The sequence below is a fragment of the Dama dama genome, chromosome 5 (genome assembly GCF_033118175.1).
Source record: "Dama dama isolate Ldn47 chromosome 5, ASM3311817v1, whole genome shotgun sequence".
NCBI lineage: Eukaryota > Metazoa > Chordata > Mammalia > Artiodactyla > Cervidae > Dama > Dama dama.
The window spans coordinates 131262665-131284168 of NC_083685.1; the positions used below are offsets into that span (position 1 = coordinate 131262665).

At 40.8% G+C, this 21504-nt stretch overlaps 1 protein-coding gene across 3 annotated transcripts in view; it reads right to left on the bottom strand.

The window, feature by feature from the left end:
* CEP112 (centrosomal protein 112) overlaps window positions 1–21504 on the bottom strand; it is a 309494-nt gene that overhangs the window by 201173 nt on the left and 86817 nt on the right. For all 3 annotated transcript variants that reach the window (XM_061145040.1, XM_061145039.1, XM_061145038.1), the window contains 3 exons: window positions 19695–19787; window positions 18761–18820; window positions 13199–13278 (listed from right to left, as the gene is read on the bottom strand). In XM_061145040.1, the coding sequence (XP_061001023.1) occupies window positions 13199–13278; window positions 18761–18820; window positions 19695–19787 (233 nt within the window). The remainder of the gene's footprint in view (window positions 1–13198; window positions 13279–18760; window positions 18821–19694; window positions 19788–21504) is intronic.

The following is a 21504-nucleotide window of genomic DNA, read 5'->3' on the forward strand; positions in this document are numbered from 1 at the left end:
ATGGGGAAAATTATAAACATTTTACTAAAAGATATTAAAATAGATAAATCAATGGAGAAAAATACTATTTGTGGAAAAAATATAGTAAATAAAATATAATAAAAATTTTAATTCTACTTATGGTAATCTATAACAATAATGAAAATATAATAAAAATCCCAACAAAATTTTAATAAAACCTAATTCTAAACTTGAAATAGAAGAGCAAATGGCTAAGAATAGCCAATTGCTATCTCCAATCCATTGTTTGGAGATAGACAATGAAATGTGGGAGAAAAAAATGAATAGAACCTGGAAGAGGATATTCTCATTCTATTAAAGCTCAAGATTTTATTTGTATTCAGAGTAATAAAATGGTATAACAGATGCTACATTTAATTGAAATCATACAACATTTGTCTTTCTGTATGTGACTTATTCCACTTAGCATACCTTCCAAGTCTATCCGTGTTGCAAAAAAATGGCAATATTTCCTTCTTTTTATGGCTGAATAATATTCCATTGTGTGTATATACATCTTTCTTGTCTGTTCACCTACTGATGGACAGTTAGGCTGCCTCCATATCTAGGTTACTGTAAATAATGCTGTTATGAACACTGGGGTGCACATAACTTTTCAAATTATGTTTTTGTTTTCTTCAGATAAACACCCAGAATTGGAACCGCTGGATCCTATCATAGTTCACTTTTTAATTTTTGAGAAACCTCCATACTGTTTTCCATAGTGGATGTTCCAATTTACATCCCAACCAACATTTCATGAGAGTTCCCTTTACTCCACATCCTCACCAACACTTGTTTATTTCTTGTCTTTATGATAATAGCCATGCTAACATGTGTGGGGTGATATCTCACTGCAGTTTTCTAAAAACCAAAACAAACCAACAAATCAGGACAAACAGAAACAGACTTCACAGATACAGAGAAGAAACCAGCAGTGGCAAAGGAGACAGGCGTGAGGGGGGTGGGTGGAACAGGTGAAGGGGATGAAGACGTACGAGGGCAGGTACAGGCAGGTGAGTCATGGGATGTCATGGGCATCTCGGGGCACGTCCTCAGTAACACTGCAGTAACTATGGCGACAGAAGCACAGACTGACTGCCGTGCTCATTCTGTAACGTGCCGTTGTTGTTCAGTCGCTCAGTCGTGTCCGGCTCTCTGTGACCCCGTGGACTGCAGCACACCAGGCTCCCCTGTCCTTCGCCATCTCCCATAGTTTGCTCAAACTCATGTCCATTGAATCGGTGATGCCATCCAACCACCTCATCCTCTGCTGTCCCCTTCTCCTCCCGTCTTCAATCTTTCCCAGCATCACGGTCCTTTCTAATGAGTCAGTTCTTTGCATCAGGAGGCCGAAGTATTGGAGCTTCAGCTTCAGCATCAGTTCTTCCAGTGAATATTCAGGACTGATTTCTTTTAGGATGAACCGGTTGGATCTCCTTGCTGTCCAAGGGACTCTCAAGAGTCTTCTCCCAACACCACAGCCCAAAAGCATCAATTCTTCAGTATTCAGTCTTCTTTATGATCCAACTCTCACATCCATACATGACTACTGGAAAAACCATAGCTTTGATTATATGGACCTTTGTTGGCAAAGTGATGTCTCTGCTTTTTAATATGCTACCTAGGTTTGTCATAGCTTTTCTTCCAAGGAGCAAGCGTCATTCAATTTTGTGGCTGCAGTCACCACCTGCAGTGATTTTGGAGCCCACGAAAATAAAATCTGTCACTATTTCCATTGTTTCCCCATGTATTTGCCAGGAAGTGATGGGACTAGATGCCATGATCTTTGTTTTTTGAATGATGCAATGTATAAAAATATCAAATATTATGTGCCACACCTGAAACTAATAATCATGTAAATGAATTGTACTTTAATAAAATAATAAAAGGGCAAAACAGTAGATAGTTCTATTTAATGTGACCATAAACGATTTTGATTTTTTTTATCTGTGCTCTTCTGTAATTTTACAATTCTCTACAGCAAGCATGTACTAGTTTGTGATAAAAATACAGCTAAAGAACAGATACTTTGAAAAGTTTTGCACAATGTTGGCAACCAGAGTTCACCCTCCAAGGACGCTGGGTGGGTTCACTTGAACAGAAGTCTTCTGTTCCGATGGTAGAAAAAAAGCATTTCTTTTTTGGATTAGCTGAAACTTAAGTGGCAGCGATATATAATAAACTTCTTAAATAACACAACTATAAAATAATTTACCAATTTCTGGTTACATTTAAGCCAGCTTTGACATAATTAATTTAATTTTAGCTATATAAAACCTAAAATGATTTCATACATTTCAAATAATATCTTCCTGCTCTCCAACTCTATATAAATCTAGGTTTTTAGTGGTAACATTATAGGTAAATATAGGTCTTTATATATTCCTCATTAAAGGCCTCCCTGGCAATTCAGTCAGTAAAGAAACTGCCTGCAGTGCAGAAGACCCAGGTGCAATTCCTGGGTCACGAAGATCCCCTGGAGAAGGAAATGACAACCCAGCATTCTTGCCTGGAAAATTCTGTGGACAGAGGAGCCTGGTGGGCTACAGCCCACAGGGCATACAGAGTGGGACGCGATTCGGTGACTAAACCACCATGCCTTGGTTTAAACCAGCATCACATCTTCTTTAATAAGTACCATAAACTGAAAGAAAACAACTGAAAATTTACAAACTTAATCAGTCTTTAAATTTATATACTCTTGGTTAAAACCAATACCACATCTTCTTTAATAAGCACCATAAATTCCAGGCTATTTTGATATTGCAGTGGAACCTATTTTTAGTTACTCCTCTAAGAAAACTTTAAAAAGTAAAAATCTTGTTTTCTACACAGGATAAAATGTCTTATCAAGGTGACCCTGTAGAGATGTTTTCATTCACTTAAAAGGCACAGAAATCTTCAGACTGAGAATTCAAGTTTGCAGGCATTCTTTAGCTTCTTTCTAGATAGCTCTTTGATTCTTTTTTTTTTTTTTTTCCTATTTTAAAGTATACATCACTATTAATTCTTAGAGATTTTTTTTAACCAAACTTACAAACAATATGACTAAGCCACAGCTTCTCACTTCAGCAATATATAAAACTAAATTTGGAATTATACTATTCAGCCGTACTTAAAAATCCCTACACAAGACTGGATTTAACCAAGCTCTCCCGTTGTACCAAAATTCAAACTTCCAGCCTCTGGGGTAAACTGCAAAACTACCTGCTTTTAATGTACTTTATCCAGATTTCTGCAGGAAGCCTGGTTCAAATGAAAAACAAGCATCAACAGCATGCAGTCCACTTCTTCAAATAATCACAAGACTGTTTAGTATTCCATTTAAATCTTCCATAAGATTAGTCTCCAGCAAGTAAAAGTACAAAAACACTGTCATTATAACTCTGCAGCTTTACTATCTTTATTCTAAGGCATTCTTATTTGAAGATTAATCCCTGTTCCTCCTAATATTATAAATGTTGATTTATGACAACAAACACACAACCAGAGATAAACGAAGGAGATTTAAAAGAACCTTATAGGAAAGCTTTTCCATCCGTGTTTAAAAATATAACGTCTTTAAAAATATAACTTTAGAGGTAGTCTACTTTCCACTGTAAGGAGAGATTATGAATCTATGTATATTGAGAAAGTAAACACTGTGTTTTTATAAAGCCATATGTCAATTTGTTGGAAAAATGACACCCCAAAACTATTTAATAAAAAACAAAACTATAGATAAAGCCAGGCAAAAGAACAGGTGCTGTTCATTTCTGTATAATAACTTTCAATGAACCAGATGGTGAACATTTGCTGAGTATCACTAGCATTGAGAGCTGGCTTCAAAACAGGTCAAATAAAAATATAATTCAAGAACATTGTGAATCACTTTACAAAACATCAGGAATTTTTTCTAACAGTTCTGTGTGCAAGTGAAATTGCACTTGTGGGCAATGGTACATGAAAATAAAATTATGCATTTTCTACAAAGGCCAATTATCAATAACAGAAATCCTTATGGGAGGGAGGAATATCCATAAAAATCAAGACCATGGCAAAATAAGCCCTTAGGAAGTTTTCATATTCTTTCCTTGCTCTAATACCTGCTCAATTTTAGTCACCCAGTCACCAGCTAGCAGGTCCATGAATCAGACCCCCTGTGTCTTAGATCCTCCTAAGCAGAGTTGATATACTGTGTTTTCAGAATCAGAGGTTCAAACCTCCACCAGGGTAAACTAAAAGTGAGCAAAGTCCTCCAACAGCTCCCCTCTGGCGCCAAACCAACCCGAAACCCTCCAGCTCCAGCCAGCTCCGCGACGACACCACTGCAATCTAAAGGCGCACCCTCCCTTGAGCTGTGTCTTACTCGGCACAACCCACAAACTGGACGGAGGTAAATAACTAGGAATAAGCATGTTCATCACAGCACAGTTACTAACATCCTAAACGTAGAGACCGCGCAGATGGATACTGACAGTAGGATGGATAGATATACTGTCATATGCTCACTTTGAAATTCTCTTCCACAAACTAGAAGAAAAATAGAACTATGATCTGATCTAGCAATTCCACTCCTGAGTATACAAGAAAAAGCAGAAACACACACGTGCCCCAATGGGCCTAGCAACACTATTTACAATAGTCAAGACACGGGAGCAACCCAAGTGCCCATCAACAGATGAATGGATGAGGAAGATGTGGCCACAGAATGTTATTCAGCGGTTAAAAGGAATGATATTCTGCTCCTTACAGCAACGTGGCAGGATCTGGAGAACATTATGCTCAGTGAAATCAGTCAGAGAAAGACAAATAATGTATGACCTCACTTATATGCGGAATCTAAAAAATAACACAGATGAACATATATGCAAAATACAGACTTGCAGATATAGAAAACAAACCTGTTGTTAGTGAAGGGGAGAAGGGGAGTGGAGGGACACATTAGGGGTGTGGGATTTACAGACACAAACGACTGTGTATAAAGCAGACAAGCAACAAGGATACAGGTCTAGCACAGGAAATGACAGCCTTTATCTTCTAACGACTTACAGTGGGGTATAATCTGCAAAAATACAATTCACTAGGCTGTACAACCAAAACTAACAAAATATTGTAGATCAACTAAGCTTTTTTTTAATGGAGGCTTCATTTCATAGCCATGTTTATTTTATTTTTAAATTTTAAATAAGTAATACATTGTTAAACACTTATTTAAAATAATTTAATATATAGACTTAAAAGCTCTTATTATGTAAATAAAGGTATAATTAATTGAATAAATTTATTTACTCTTAATATTTAAAATGATATAGTCTAGACACAGCAACGATCTATAGTTAAAATGCTTTAACAATGCAGTCAGTTTTTAAATGTTTACAGGAGTAGCACTGATTCACAGCGTCTCCGTGTCTTGTTCTCTGGCTCTCCTGTGTCAGCGAAGCCTGGCCCCACCCAGTGCCAGGCTGCGCCGTCCTCTTGGTGACTCTAGTACGTGCGGTTGGCAGGTATGTCTGGACTTCCGCCGGTGGCTGGCGTTGGGAGGACCTCTGCCTTCCTCCAGGTAGTTGGAGTTCTCCCCAGGGACCAGTAACCAGTGACCAGAGCCTTCCTCTCTTGGGATTGATAACCACTGCACAGTCATCTGCTCTGATGCTAAGAATCAAAATATGTGTGCTACAACCAGAGCCAAGTTTACAAGAAAAGACTGATAAAAGAAAAGTGGAAAGTGAATCTATGAATTACCTGTGAATTGCCACAGGAAGAAAACTTAAAGCATATCTAAAATGTAGTATCATCTTTCATGGAAAATACCTCGTACTTGCATTAAAAATATCCTAATTTGACACTTATTAGAAAGCTGTATTTCCTAGTCTGTACTCTATTGGCCTCCGAATAACCTCACCTAAAATTCTGTGGCAGGGTGCCCTTCCATTCTAAAAAACAAAAAAATAGACTATCAGCCTTATCATCTGTCCATTTATTATAAGAAATGCACAAGAGGTTTTTCCAGTCGAAATCCCACGATACTTGTTTACTTGTTGTTGTTGTTCACTCAGTCGTGTCCGACTCTTTGCGACCCCACGGACTGCAGCACGCCAGGCCTCCCTGTCTGTCACCAACTCCCAGAGCTTACTCAAACCCGTGTCCATTGAGTCGGTGATGCCATCCAACCATCTCATCCTCTGTTGTCCCCTTCTCCTCCTGCCCTCAATCTTTCCTGGCAGCAGGGTCTTTTCAAATGAGACAGTTCTTCGCATCAGGTGGCTAAAGTATTGGAGTTTCAGCTTCAGCCTCAGTCCTTCCAATGAATATTCAGGGTTGATTTCCTTTAGGATTCACTGGTTTTATCTCCTTGCAGTCCAAGGAACTTTTAAGAGTCTTCTCCAACACCACAGTTCAAAAGCATCAATTTTTCAGCATTCAGTCTTCTTTATGGTCCAATTCACACGTACACACATGACTACTGGAAAAACCATAACTTTGACTAGACAGACCTTTTTTGGAAAAGTGTGTCTCTGCTTTTTAATATACTGTCTAGGTTAGTCATAACTTTTCTTCCAAGGAGGAAGCATCTTTTAATTTCATGGCTGCAGTCACCGTCTGCAGTGATTTTGGAGCCCAAGAAAATAAAATCTGTCACTGTTTCCATTTGCCATGAAGTGATGGGACTGGATGCCATGACCTTAGTTTTCTGAATGTTGAGTTTTAAGCCAGCTTTTTCACTCTCCTCTATCACCTTCATCAAGAGGCCCAGATACTTAGAGCTCATGTATTTCCAGAGACTGTGTTCACAGCCTGCCCCATCCCATGCTAACTGAGGGATTTGCAGCAAGCTGAAAGTCCTCAAGACTCTGAGGAGTTTCTGGACATGCTGATTTTAGAATATGCAAAATGTAGAGAAAATTTTTAAAATCCCATATTCTCAACAATTAAGGATAACCATCATTAATGTTTATAATTCTTCCTTTGAAAATCTTCACTGGTTTCTTTTGTCTTTACTGTTGTTTTAAGCTACCAAAGTACCATGCAATAGTCTCATCGGAAAAGATTCAAAATACACTGAAACATAAAGAGGAAAACATGAATATCACCCCAAACACTCAGGTACATGTGTATTTCAAGATTGCTTTCAGTGCATTTACACACACACACACACACACACACACACACACACACAGAATCTGCTTTCTAAATGCAACCTCGTATCAAAGGTAAAATGTCAGACCGTTAACCTGGAAGGAACATACTGGGCTACACCCTCAGGTCTCCACAAAACGCAAGAGCACATCTTAATATTGTGTTGTCAGCTTTTACTGAGGATCATAATGAGAAGTGGCCAGTTAGCATTTTCTGCAAAATAACATATGGAAGATCGTGTCCCTTATTACTTATTCTGTTTGGTCAGAAAAATAAAATCAATCATGATATTATCCTTCTAAAATTTGGTGCCATGAGGAGTCTTTTGGGGATGATGAGAATGTTCTAAAACTGAACTATGGTTATCACTGCACAACTCTGAATTTCTAAACGTCAGTGAGCTATACGGTGAAACTAAGTAAATTCTATGGGGTGAGATTAGACTTCAATAAAGCTGTTAAAAAAACGTGGCAGGGTAAGATCATCTGACGAATCTGTCTGTCCCGTCCGTAAGATAGAGAGAGAGAAAGCGCTAAGAGCTGACAGAGCAGACACTGCTGGAGGCGCCCTGCGGGAACTGCTCCAAGCCTCCTCACAACCTTCGGAGGAAGGTCATTTGACGGAGGTAAAGACTGACCACACAGATGGACCCCAGGCCCAGCATCACAGGCTGGCAACCTGAGCTGGAACCTGGGCCCACGCTCTTACACGAAGCTCACGTGCCTCCCCAAACCATGGGAACCAGTTCGGTCAGGGTGAATTTAGAATTTCAAAACAGAAACAATTTCATTTCATATCCATCCTACTTCACATGCTTACATTACACTTTAATTTCAATCATATGTTAATTTCTATTTATACTGTAACCCATTTCAGTCTGTTTTAGAAATACAGATATTTTATTTGCTGTTTCTCGTAATAAGTTCACTATATCTCTATTATAAACACAGGAAATAATCACTTGCTGAAGTAACCACTAAAAAAAATTACTCATTTATTTTCCTGCCTTCACCATTATGTAAGTGGAATCGGCCCTACAAATTATCAGTGGCATTATAAAAAAAAAATTATGGATAGAAATCCCAGGATGAAAATAAAACTTTGTATTTAAATCCCTAAGACAGATTTTCTCCAAAAGGAAGAGCCAAGTAGCTTTAAAGACATTCTATTGGGTCAGCCTCTGGAAGAAAACATTGATTTTCATTCTGCATACATGAACAGAGAAAAAAATCCCTCAAAGAGGAGCATGGGGCACTTTGAACATCTAGCCGACGGGAAGCAGCAAAGGGAAGCCAGGTGAGCAGCGAGATGAGGCAGGGCCCTGGGGCGGCCGGGCTCTGCAAGGATGTCGTGGACTCAGAGGGCCAAGCAGACTGCTTCTGGGTTGCCTGTAATTCTTCCCCTCACTCCTGAAACAGGGACGGAACACTGCATTTCCCCCTCATTACAAACTTTCTACTTTTACAAACAATGCAGGAATCCCAACAACGCATTGCTCAGTAGGAGGCAAAATACCTAATTCACACTACTGTAAATAAAATAAGGTCAGGAGTATCTCATGTTAAGCTAAGCAGGAAAACCACACCGACCACCCCCGGGGTCTCTGTGACAGCCCCGCGCTCCGTGGGCACCAAAGCGCAGTGCCCTGCACTGTGCGCTGGCAGACGGAAACAGTGGCTTAGCCGAATAAGGGCTTGCTTCCTGTAGGGTCATTCATAACCGTACCATCTGAAGGCCTCCTTTGTGACATGTTCTGGTGAAATCACCACCACTCACTTTCAGTACTGAAAATCCAAAAGTTTAGATATATTAGTGTCAGAGTAGAAATACTTAGGATTACAATGGACAACACAAAAAAAGTTAAAATGGATCAGAATAAATCTGTTTTGAGACAGTTCTGCATTTTACTGCCACAGAGGACTTTGAAAAAGGTATCAATCAAGAAGACGACCTTGGAAGGTTTCACAGATTGCTTTAGAATAGTCAATTTATACAAGATCTCAGAACAATGCTCCATTATTTCTACAGCACCCAAAACTTAGAAATCAAATTTGGTAAACATATAAATATCTACTTCACTTTGCAGCCATGAAATTAAAAGACGCTTACTCCTTGGAAGGAAAGTGATGACCAACCTAGACAGCATATTAAAAAGCAGAGACATTACTTCAACAACAAAGGTCCATCTAGTCAAGGCTATGGTTTTTCCAGTGGTCATGTATGGATGTAAGAGTTGGACTATAAAGAAAGCTGAGCACCAAAGAATTGATGCTTTTGAACTGTGGTGTTGGAGAAGACTCTTGAGAGTCCCTTGGACTGTGAGGAGATCCAATCAGTCCATCCTAAAGGAAATCAGTCCTGGGTGTTCACTGGAAGGACTGATTTTGAAACTGAAACTCCAATAGTTTGGCCACCTGACATGAAGAGCTGACTCATTTGAAAAGACCCTGATGCTGGGAAAGATTGAGGGCAGGAGGAGAAGGGGACGACAGAGGATGAGATGGTTAGATGGCATCACTGACTCGATGGATGTGGGTTTGGGTGGACTCCGGCAGTTGGTGATAGACAGGGAGGCCTGGCGTGCTGCGGTTCATGGGGTCGCAAAGAGTCGGACAAGACTGAGCGACTGAACTGAACTAAATATCTACACGTGTTTTTCATAGATGTAAACTCCTTCAAAAAGAAAAAAAAAAACATACTTTGTGTCAGTCTTTCAAAGAGTTACACCAAATTATTTTGTTACCTATGGTAATTTCCCATTCATTACTGACTTTCTCATTTGGTTTAATTATTTATCTTTGAAAAATGAACTATAAAGTGATTAGCCTCCAACTAATAAAAATAAATGAAAAAAAATAAAAAAATAAAAATTTACAGAGAATTTTTTGCTATAAACATATCATTACATTTACGAAATACATAGATTCACTCAATATTAAAGACATGGCTTACATTTTAGCATGCAGAAATATAAATATATATGATATCACTTGTATGAATCTCCAGAGATTTAGACTTGAATGAAAATGCCAATGCCCAGTCTTACTTACATAATTACACTTATACAATGTTCTGGAAATGACAGAATTATAGAAAAGAAAAACAGATTAGTGGTTGTCAAGGATTAAAGATGGGGTGAAGCTGGAGGAAAGTAGGTATGGCTCTAAAAAGAAACAGGAGAGGTCCTGGTTGGTGATGCAGTTATTCTTTATCTTGCCTGTATCAATATCAGTATCTTGCTTGAGATACTCTACTATAGTTTTGTAGAATGTTATCATTGTGGGAAAGTGGGTAAAGGTAACATGGGGCCTCCGTATTACTTCTTACAACTATATCTACAATTATCTCAAATAAAACGTTCTGTTAAAAAGCATGGTGTTACAGAAATTCATGGCTATTAGTTGCTTTGAATAAGTGAAATGAAGTAAAATAATTTCAAAAAACATGATAAAAGACAAGAAGAGAATATTTTTTGAGGAATCCTGAATATGGATGTATGATAAATTTTATAATTTGCTTTTAGATCCAGGAATATTGAGGGAAGAAATCAGATAGAAATGAAAAAAAAAGAAAAAAAAAGAAAAATGAACACATACAATTCATACCATTTACAGTTATAGTTTCAGATTCTTTTCAGTTACAAGGGGCTATAAAATATCTTCTGCATCAAAAATGAAATAGAAAGCAAAAAAATGTTTAGGATATGTGTTGAATAAAAGTTGTAAGTAATAGAGTAAATTTAAACTTTTCTAAAAATCACAGACAAGGAGGCAAGTTAGCTTTAGAAGCTGTGTTTACAGTAAGTGCCGACTCCAAACCAGTGTTGCTCTTCACACCAGTGGAGGGGAAGCGTCACCTGAGCTCTGAATCCAGGACTGAGCTGAACACACACATCACGTTTCTAGGGGCCGATTAATTCCCGTGCAGTCTCCACCTCTCTGACAGCCTCTTCTGCCATTCAACATGCATGGAGGAAAGCAACCCTATTGAGTGAAAGGATGGATGGATGGATGGATGGATGGATGGATGCCACCACATTCTGAAAGTCAGATTTTCCACCTTTGTGTATATTTTTATTATGGAAAAAAAAACCTGTTAATAATCATGACAAATTTCCATATCATACACCTCTCTTCTAGAAAAATGGAACTGTCTCTGGACCCACTGAGTCTAACACTATTCTTGGATTGAAAAGCAGCAGCAGTTGCCCCCAGAATATTCTCCTTCAGGGAAATAGCCAGACTGTGTTGTTTGCTCTGACGTGAAAACTGCACAATAAATTACTCCTACTTCAGATCAGATTACTCCCGCTGTACCAGGAGCTAGATCATTAAGGTCAAACAGACATTTAGTGGAAATAAAGACATCTCCTACAAGGGGAATGGAAGACACAGATCCACAAGGAACATTATTAACAATCTAAACTAGCTTTCTTTAACTCCAAGTAAAACTTTGCATTTTGGTAAACACTTCTGAAGCCTTAAATAGATTATGTTTTATATGGAAACTATGGAGGCTTCTGGGTTTTTTCACAGTGAAAATGAAAAGACCACACTATTGCACTTATGTCAACAACTTGATACTTAACAATGCTATGGACCTCAAATGCCCACGCCAGACAAGAAAACTGTTAAGAACAGGGTTGTGTCTTGAGCTATAGCTTCTAAACCTTCCATTTCTTTTTACACGATACTACAATATATAGACATTGGAGGTACTAAATAAATATTTGCTGATTTACTGTTATTTGAAGGAATTATCTCTTCCTTTATGGATATAAGATAAATGCACATCAACAAACTAATGGAAAAAGTATAAAGTCACAGAAGAAAAAGACAAAGTAGAACAAAAAAGAAAGGAAAATATGGAAAGTTGAACAGATAAAGTTGTGTACTCAACATTTTAAGGAGGAAAACAATGAGTTAACGGGGGATCAAGGGAGGACATCTCGTCCACAAGCAAGAGGCCCTCGCTGTGGCGACACTCAAGCTGGCGCATGAGCACGGTTACCTGACCTGACGCGTAACGAACACTACCGTCCTCTGAGGCCGTCTGACCCCCACGTGGCGACGTGGAAGTCCTGGAACAGAAGAGACGCTGACACCCTGTGACGTGCAGCACACGGCTCGCTGACTGACAGGCAGGGATGGCTGCGCGACCCTCCCAGGAGAATCTGACACAGGCCTCTGTGATCCTAGACATTCTTTTTGGCCTTTCTCTAAATTATTCCTGCTTGGACATTTGGAAAAGCTCAGAAAATGGAACTTGCTGATTCCCTGGGAGTCAGCTGGACACACTGCGCCCAAGCAAGCTCTCTTCCTAAGTCAGCTTCTCGGGCCAAGTGCCCTCCTGGCCTTTCTTCCAAGAAAGCCCTCTTGGCTCAAGGCTCTGCCCTGGACCTGCCCAAGGGCGACCATCCTCCCCACTGGACTGCAACATGGGTCGTCCAGGAAGGAATCACACACGCTGTTTGAAACACGGTGAGCACGCAACGTTTACTGGCTGCATCAGTATTTTCCAGCGAAAAACTACAGGATGGTATCTAGTGATAAGTAAGGCCTCATCAACTTAGCAAATTATTAGAAAAGACAAATATATATAAAACATATTTCAATGTGTATGCTTAGGTATCATAAAACAAAACCTTTGCTAAACAATGCCTGTATAATAGTCCATTTTTAAATATAACAGCTGAAACATATCATTACCCAAATTCCTCCAAAAAAATCTACAGAGGAATTTCTAAATGTCCTAAGATCTAAATCTTATTGTTATTGTTATTTTTAATCTGTTTTCATTTAAGAGGAGGAAAGCATCTGAAACCACTAAGCTCTCTTTCTTACATTCCTATCACTTAAAAACAGCTGAATTGATTTTTTTCCTTTTTTAAAAAAACAAAATTCATTGGCTAGTAATAAAATTCTGAAAATAGAGATTCATGATGGAAAACTGACTCAAACTAAACCACAGCAAGGTTATGATAAAAAAATATAATGCTTGGGTTTTAGTCACTTAATTTGGCTCACAATTTAGAATAAGTATTTTTAAAAATTAAATATATTACACTTTTACTCACTTCAAAGCTTCCTCAAGTTTATGGATTTTCTTTTGAGCATCTTCTTTTTCCTTATCAAGTTCACTCTGTAAGTCATGAATCTGCCATGACAAAGACATAAAATTTACTAAAAGACAAATCAAGTTTCCTCAAAGGACAAATACAATGAAACAGTAGTCTTAAATCCATTTTTAATATCAAATTAGATTTAGATTTTTCAAGATAGAGGCTTGGTTAACCATAATCATTTACCATAAAATTATTTTAATACTGTTCTTCTGATAATAACTTTCTGGTCAAAGTTAATCATTGTTTAAATGAGCCTGCATGTGGAATCCCTGTAAAATAAACTGATATGTAAGAAATTAAAAAACGGAACTTCTGAATTTTTTTTTAACATTCCACATTAACCAAAGGAAAGTAATCTAATGAGATACGGGAGAATACAAAAAATAACGTCTCTATTTGGCTTCCCTGGTGACTCAGACGGTAGAGCATCTGCCTGCAATGCAGGAGTCCTGGGTTCAGTCCCTGGGTTGGGAAGATCCCCTGGAGAAGGGAATGGCTACCCATTCCAGTATTCTTGCCTGGAAAAATCATTGGACAGAGGAGCCTGGTGGGCTGTAGTCCATGGGGTCACAACGAGTTGGACACGACTGAGCGACTGAGCACACACAGACACAGTCCCCAGACACACACAGGCTGTGATGAGACAGCCGCCTGCTTCCAGGATGATCTACCCAGCCATCCTCTGAGTCTGGGGAAGTCGCCCAGGAGCACCGCTCTCCTGGAGTGGTGCCCTTTGACAGCTGGTTGGCAGCCAGGAGGAGGCGGCCACGTGAGCACCTCTGCACCGAAAGCTCTGCGTGAGCACGTGCAGATGCGCACGCCCGGTGTGGGCCGAGCAGGGACGCAGCGCAGGGACCTCACATAGAGAAGGGAGCTCTCACGCGAGCCCCCGGGGCGCAGAGCCCAGCCGAGGCCACTCAGCCAGCGGGGACCCCGCGCACTCTCCTGCCGGCCACCCAGCTGAGGCGGGGTGTACAACTGGGGGCACGAGAGACAGGAGAGAGTGAGATCAACACACACACACACAGGGTCACACACACAATCATACAGACAATCACACACACACTCCTAAACTAACACACACACAACCACACACAACCACACAACCACATACACACAATCATACACAACCACACACACACAACCACACACACTCAATCATACACACAATCACATACACACACTCATACACAACCACACACACAATCACATACACAGTCACAAACCTTTTCTGACACTGAATCAATACTCCTCAAAAATACCTCTGTTTAGCTATTTATTCATTTGGACAGAAGCCTAACCAAAAAATCCTTGTTCTTTGGCTTTTTCCCATTGTAATTCTCTTTCGTTTTTCCCCTCGGTGTTTTAGGGAAATAGGTAGATAGACAGGTAGGTAGGTAGGTAGACAGGCAGGCAGACAGACAGAAGGTAGCCCGATCAAATCAACCGCCTGGGAACTGAAAGCCGCTCCACGCAGGCGGGAAGGCCGCGCTGGCCGCGGGGTGACGTCCGCAGCTGAAGTCGGCCCGGCGTCCCCTCTCCGCCTCTCCCCTCTGACACTTCCGGGAGCCCCCGCCGGTGAATTTCGCAGTGTCCCCTTCTGAAGGACCTCCTTCTCGGAGAAGCCTGCACCGCGCTCCGCAGAATCTTGAGTCCCCGTCAGCGCGGTCTGCCACGGGAGAGGCAGCGGTCACCTCCGCCGAGTGTGGCCGCCGCTCCCTGACCGGCGGCGGACCCCAGCGCCTGGATCCAACCCACCGCTTCCAAACCAAGAGCGCCAGGCCCAAGGCAGGCGTGGGACGCCCTGGGTGGGAGGAGCGGAGCCTGCGTCAGCGCACAGGCTTCTGAGCCCGGGTTCCTGGGGGGAAGCGGCTCCGCCCCTGCTTTCACGTCCCGGCGCCCAGCACAACGCGGGGCCCACACGAGAGGGCAGGGCATGCTGTCCTGGGTGTCTGCTCCCCACTGAACGTATCTGCGCCGAGCGCCCTCGGGCTCTCGGGCTATCCTGCCGGTGTTACCTATCTGCGAGATAGTGGGGGACAGCGGCAGCGCGCTGCCGGCCTCTCCTCCGGCCCCACGGGCAGTGGGGAACAGAGCTGAAGTCGGCCCGTCGTCAGAGCTGACTTCAGTGGCAGAGCCGCCCGCTTGCGGTCCCGCCCCTGCCGTACGCTGTGAACACCAAGTACGAGTTTTAATCACTTAAACAATGAAAACACGAAGCAGACAGCCAAGATACAGCATATATTCTCAAACATGGGAGTGTTCTACAAACACTGACCGAGGGAGCTGGAAGCACATTTACCGCGCACCTACCAAGTGGAGATTTCACTCCCTTGCACCTTAAGAATTTAAGTTATCAAAAAAGGCGTGCTCCTATAAACAAGAGAGAGACTTGCTCCATGTAAGGAAACACATACGGTGGGAGACATCAAGGCACCAAAAGCACGTGGAGCCACGGCAGGTTCACTGCTGGACCTCTGGACGGCCCACCATACTTCCTAACCACCCTGTCCACCTCTGCCTCTTGATGGGACAAACTCGGGACCTCGGGCGCCATGATTTCTATCAATCATTTCACTGTGAAATTTCATTTTTTGAAAAACTTCACTCAAGACACCTTACCTCTTAAAGAAAACCAGGCCAATAATTGTTGGAAAACACTCCACAATATATGTAAAACTATGTAAATTTTACATTAGTCTAACCTAATTAAAAGAATTATATACATGTAAACACCATTCCTAACACTTTTGAACTCCGTCAGGCCTCATGGCGACACAGTGGCCATGGGTCACAGTCATAAGCAGACGCTTCAGCTCTAGCAGTTTACAGCAGACATGCTTAACATCTGTCCCGTGAACTTCTTTCAGTAAACAGCACCATCTTTTAACTCTCCAATGCCTGTTTGGAAAACAGGTAGTAGGTTATTTGCAGGAGGCAGGTGTTTCCTTGCTCGTAAAATCATTTAGCTTAACCATTTCCTGATTTAACAGATTAGGACATGTCATCAAACAATGACATTTAGTTTTACTACCTATTCTCTGTTTGATGTTCAGAGATCTTAGGAGCAGGCAACAGCCACCAGAGATCAATAAAGACCATTCGATAACTTGTGGGCTTAAACCAGGGGGCATCTGATGTAACTGCTCCTCGGACCTCAAAGCAGCTGGCCTCTCTCGAGCTGCTTTCTTGTCGGCAGGAGGAAATGATGTCACTCAGATGGCATTTCCTCCTCCTGAACAGACACTCAGAACTTGGGTTTGCACAGTTACTGAATGCGCACACCTGTAACACCGTCTAACAGACAAATGCCCTGTGCACCCCTCTCTGCTCTCAGGTCACACATCCCAGAGCGAGGTGAGGCTGGTGTCCGCCCTCAGAGGAGTCAGAGGATATTCCCTGAGGGGGCACAAGGCAGCAGATCATCAAGGACTGAGATCACAGGTTTAATACAGAGAGAAGAACAGATGTCAATTTAAAAGGGCAGATTGTGGAATTGAGTGTAAAACAAAAAGCAACACGCTGAGCGACATTTTCTTCCAATACAAATACTGTTAGAACATACACAGTGTGAACAAATACGCTCCTTTTTCTTTACAGAAGGTGTTATTCTAAACACATACTCATTTGAAAAGACCCTGATGCTGGGAAGGATTGAAGGTGGGAGGAGAAGGGGATGACAGAGGATGAGATGGATGGATGGCATCACCGACTCAATGGACATGAGTTTGAGTAAACTCCGGGAGCTGGTGATGGACAGGGAGGCCTGGCGTGCTGCGGTCCATGGGGTCGCAAAGAGTCAGACACGACTGAGCGACTGAACTGAACTGAACTAGTTACTGTTACTTAAAAGCGAGGCCACTTGATAGCTCACAGACAGGGAAAGGCTGTGGTTACCAAGATGCCCGATGACACGACTGTGGTCTGCTCCCTGAAGTGACACAGACTAGGACCGGGAGGAATCGATTCTAACACGGCTTCCTGTGTGTCCACCAGGCGGGGGGCTGGTCCCGAGTCCCAGGTTTACTCGGTGGCTGCATGGCCAGAAAGGACAGTGGTAGGAGACTGTCTTCCAGCTCCGTGCCTCCCGGCCCACAGCTGGATGCTGTGAACCGGGGTGGCCTCCTCTGGGCACCAGGGCTCCGGGGCCCACAGGGGTGCAGACGCCATCTCCCAGGAGGGCGGCTGCCAGCAGGGTAACAGAGCAGGAGGCCAGGGAGGGGTCCCTGACGGATAGGGAACCAGTAACCCGCCCATGGTACCAACAAGGGACTAACAGGTATACCCAAGGGTATGGATACCTCAGACAGTGGGCAGTGAGGCTTATGATAGTAGGTGGTCTTCTTTGGGGAAGTCAAATATTAATATTTATGAAGCTGCAAAGCTCTAAAGTGGAAACCAAAAGAAAAAATTCCTTATTTCAGGGAAAGCAGTATTTCTCCCTCCTGCTCAGATATCATTTTGTAGGCATGAAATATATTCAGTATCTTGCGTTGAGCTGTATTAAAACTGCAGGGGGAAAATTTTTTTAGCAATAAGAAAACTTATTACACTTTTAAAGAGCACATACTTAGGTCCATGCGCGTCACAAGAAACCCAAGGCCCCCGGAGAGCAAGCTGCACGGCCTGTCCCCTCAGCCCCTCCTCCACCCAGGGCCCAGAGAGACCGCACTCCGGGCGGGCACTGAACACACGTCCCAGGGGACGGTACACACACATCAGACGCGATTTCACGGCATTTTAAGAACTTTGTGCCACACAATCTGTCTGATTAGCTGAGGGGGTAACCTTTTTCTCATTTTCCATTGTGTATGTATTCTACAAGCGGATGAATTTGGTGGATATTAGAACTGTAAATAATCAGAAAGCAGCAACAAAATCTCTGCTATCTCAACTACTGTTGTTATAGAGCAAACAACAAATTCAAAACAGAAGTTCGAAAGTCACAGACCCTGTAGAACTCTGTACTTTATCACTGAAGGTGTGAACAGGTGGCCGTGGACACCCAGTTATCACTGATAACAAGGACACCAGCATGCATCCGCAGAAACAGTCACTACTCTAAATGACAGGAAATAATTACTAATCAACTTTTTTTACTAATCAGTTGCAGTGACAATTCTTTCATTGTTTTATATTCTTTGGTTAATTATTTAGAGTTTTATTACACATATGATACAACAGAAAAAAATAACTCCCATCAATTATATCGTATTTTTAAACTGGTAAAAACAAAATATAATTTCAAAGGGTTATTATGAGAGGTGAACATAATAATACTCTTCACTCATTAAATGAAACACAGAAGTGGTATATTAATGTTAACATAATTAAGAATCAAACTGAAGAAGCTGTTCATAAACATGAAAAATAAAGAAGCAAAATTTGATTACTGGCTAACTGAAATAAACCTAAAATACAGTCTACAACACATGGCTTTATAGAAATTAGCATGGACTCTTAACTGTCTCCTTTGCTATTAAGTGGCTTACAGCTTCCCACAAAATATATTACCTTTTTCTCAAAGGTGCGTTTTAAGTGACTTCTCTCCATTTGAAACTTATTTTCTTGATCCTGTGAATAATAAATATTTATCTTTATTATACTTAAAATCGCTTCTAGGGTCAATAAAATTAGTAATCTAATGAAAAAAGTCAATCTCTTTGATGACAAACTTATTTGAGTTTTGCCTACCAGTAAGTGAGTCCTACCTGTCCAGTTTTCTAAAGCACAAACAGAAACATGAATAGCTTTCTGTTGGAGACCATAAAACGTCCATTTACTGAAGATGTTACTTACTCTCAGAAGCACCTACATTCCAGTGAGAGAGACACTTTCTGACCCTTAGAATTAGGAGACCACTTAACAATGATCGAATGAATCAATATGAAAATAATGTGTTGTATCATATATCAGGGTTTGGTACTTTTTGACCAAAAGATTAAAAGAGAGGGTCTAAAAGGAGTGAAAGAGGGGGTTCCCTGGCTGTCCGGTGGTTGGGACGCCGTGCTTCCACTGCAGGCGGCACAGGCTCCACCCCTGGTCAGGAAACCAGGACGCTGCGTCCGCTGGGCGCGGCCAAAACCAGACAGATGCATGCACAAGAGGCGGAAAGAGAAAAAGGGAGAGAGAGAAACTGTAGAGAATGGCAGACAACAATTTAAAGAGGAAATTATTCTAAAATAATAGTATATCTAAATAAGGTTTATTTTTCAAACTAATCTCGTAAGAGTAGACTGTCCAAATTAAAATTGCTCTTCTTACTCTATCACATTAGCATCTACTTTTGTTAAAATAAATAAGATAAGAAATGATACAGTGCAATAAAAGAATCAGAAATGGTTACCTGCATTTCTGAGCTTTTTAACTGACACTCACTTATACATATATACCCAGAAAAGGACGGGTGACTTTTAGCCATTGCTCTGTTTAAAAGCACGGGACTCACCTTGAGCTGCTGCTTTCTCTGAAGTTCTGATTCCTGTAATTGCTGTTTTAATTGACAGACGTTCTGTTCTAGTTCTTTAATCATACCAGATGCCTAAAGAGATTTCAGGAAAATAATAAAAAATGAAATTTTGATTTTTCTATCATCCTCCAAACTTCCAGTTGAATAAATTTACCCTTTTTCTTCCTGAAGTTTTAATTAGAATTAAAATCATCTATAAATGTGAATTTTACAAAAATTTAAGTTAAAAAATCTTTGAAATGAAAATATAAATTAAATTCATAGTATTTAAAGTTATGAAAATATTGATATAAAAAGAATAGGTAAACAGAAAACTTTTTAAACATTAATTTAAAAACCAAATCCATTGGAATAGTTATTAGGTTGGTGCAAAAGTAATTGCAGTTTTTGCATTGGTGCAATTTGCCATTTGATATTGGACCACATTCTAAATAAATGTGATAGTTACGTTATACATCATTTTAATGCACATTTTTCATTTTATGGGGGTTTTTTTTTGCTAATGACTTATTACTTGCTGTTTATTTTATATTTATTTTAAACTACAGAAAAGATGTTAGACAAAAAGCAAATTCGAGTGATTTTATTATCTGAGTTCAAAATGAGTTATAAAGCAGCAGAGACAACTTGCACCATCAACAACACGTTTGGCCCAGGAGCCGCTCACAAACGTACAGTGCAGTGGTGGTTCGGGAAATCTTACGAAGGAAGCAAGAGTCCTGAAGATGAAGAGCATAGTGGCCGGTCATCAGACGTTGACAACGACAACTGACAGCCATCATCGAAGCTGATCCTCTTACAACTACACAAGAAGCTGCCAAAGAATTCAACGTCAATCATTCTATGGTCATTGGCATTTGAAACAAACAGGAAAGGTGGAGAAGCTCAGTCAGTGGGTCCCTCGCGAGCTGACCACAAATCAAAAAAGTCATAGTTCTGAAGTGTCTTTTCTTCTGTGCAACAACAATGAACCATTTCTCAATCAGATTGTGATGTATGATTAAAAGTGGATTTTAATACAACTGGCGATGACCAGTTCAGTGGTTGGACCGAGAAGAAGCTTCAAAATACTTCCCACAGCCAAACTTGCACTAAAAACAGGTCTTGTTTGGTGGTCTGCTGCCTGTTTGATCCACTACAGCTTCCTGAAGCCCCACAAAACATTACATTTGAGAAACATGCTCAGCAAATTGATGAGATGCACTGAAAATTGCAATGCCTACAGCCAGCACTGGTCAGAATGGGCCCAATTCTCCACAACAATGCCTGACTACACATCGCACAACCAATGCTTCAAAAGTTGAAAGAATTGAGCTATAAAGTTTTACCTCATCTGCCATTTTCACCTTATCTCTCGCCAACCGACTACCACTTCTTCAAGCATCTTTACAACTTTCTGCAGGGAAAATGCTTCCACAACCAGCAGGAGGTAGAAAATGCTTTCTAAGAGTTCATCAAATCCCGAAGCACTGATTTTTATGCTTTGATTTTAGAGATTTTAAGCATTGATTTTAATAAGGGTAAACAAACATTTCTCATTGGGAAAAATGTGTTGATTGTAATGGTTCCTATTTTGATTAATAAAGATGTGTTTGAGCCTAGTTATAATGATTTAAAATTCACAGTTTGAAACCATGATTATGTTTGCACCAACCTAATAATTCTTGAAATATCAAGTAAGTAACCACTTTAGCACCGCAGCTATAGGATTTTCTCTGCATAAAGTTTCAATTATCTGACACAAAAGGGGGTGGGTGCCCTAAGGGAGTATGTAGGCTTATATACATGT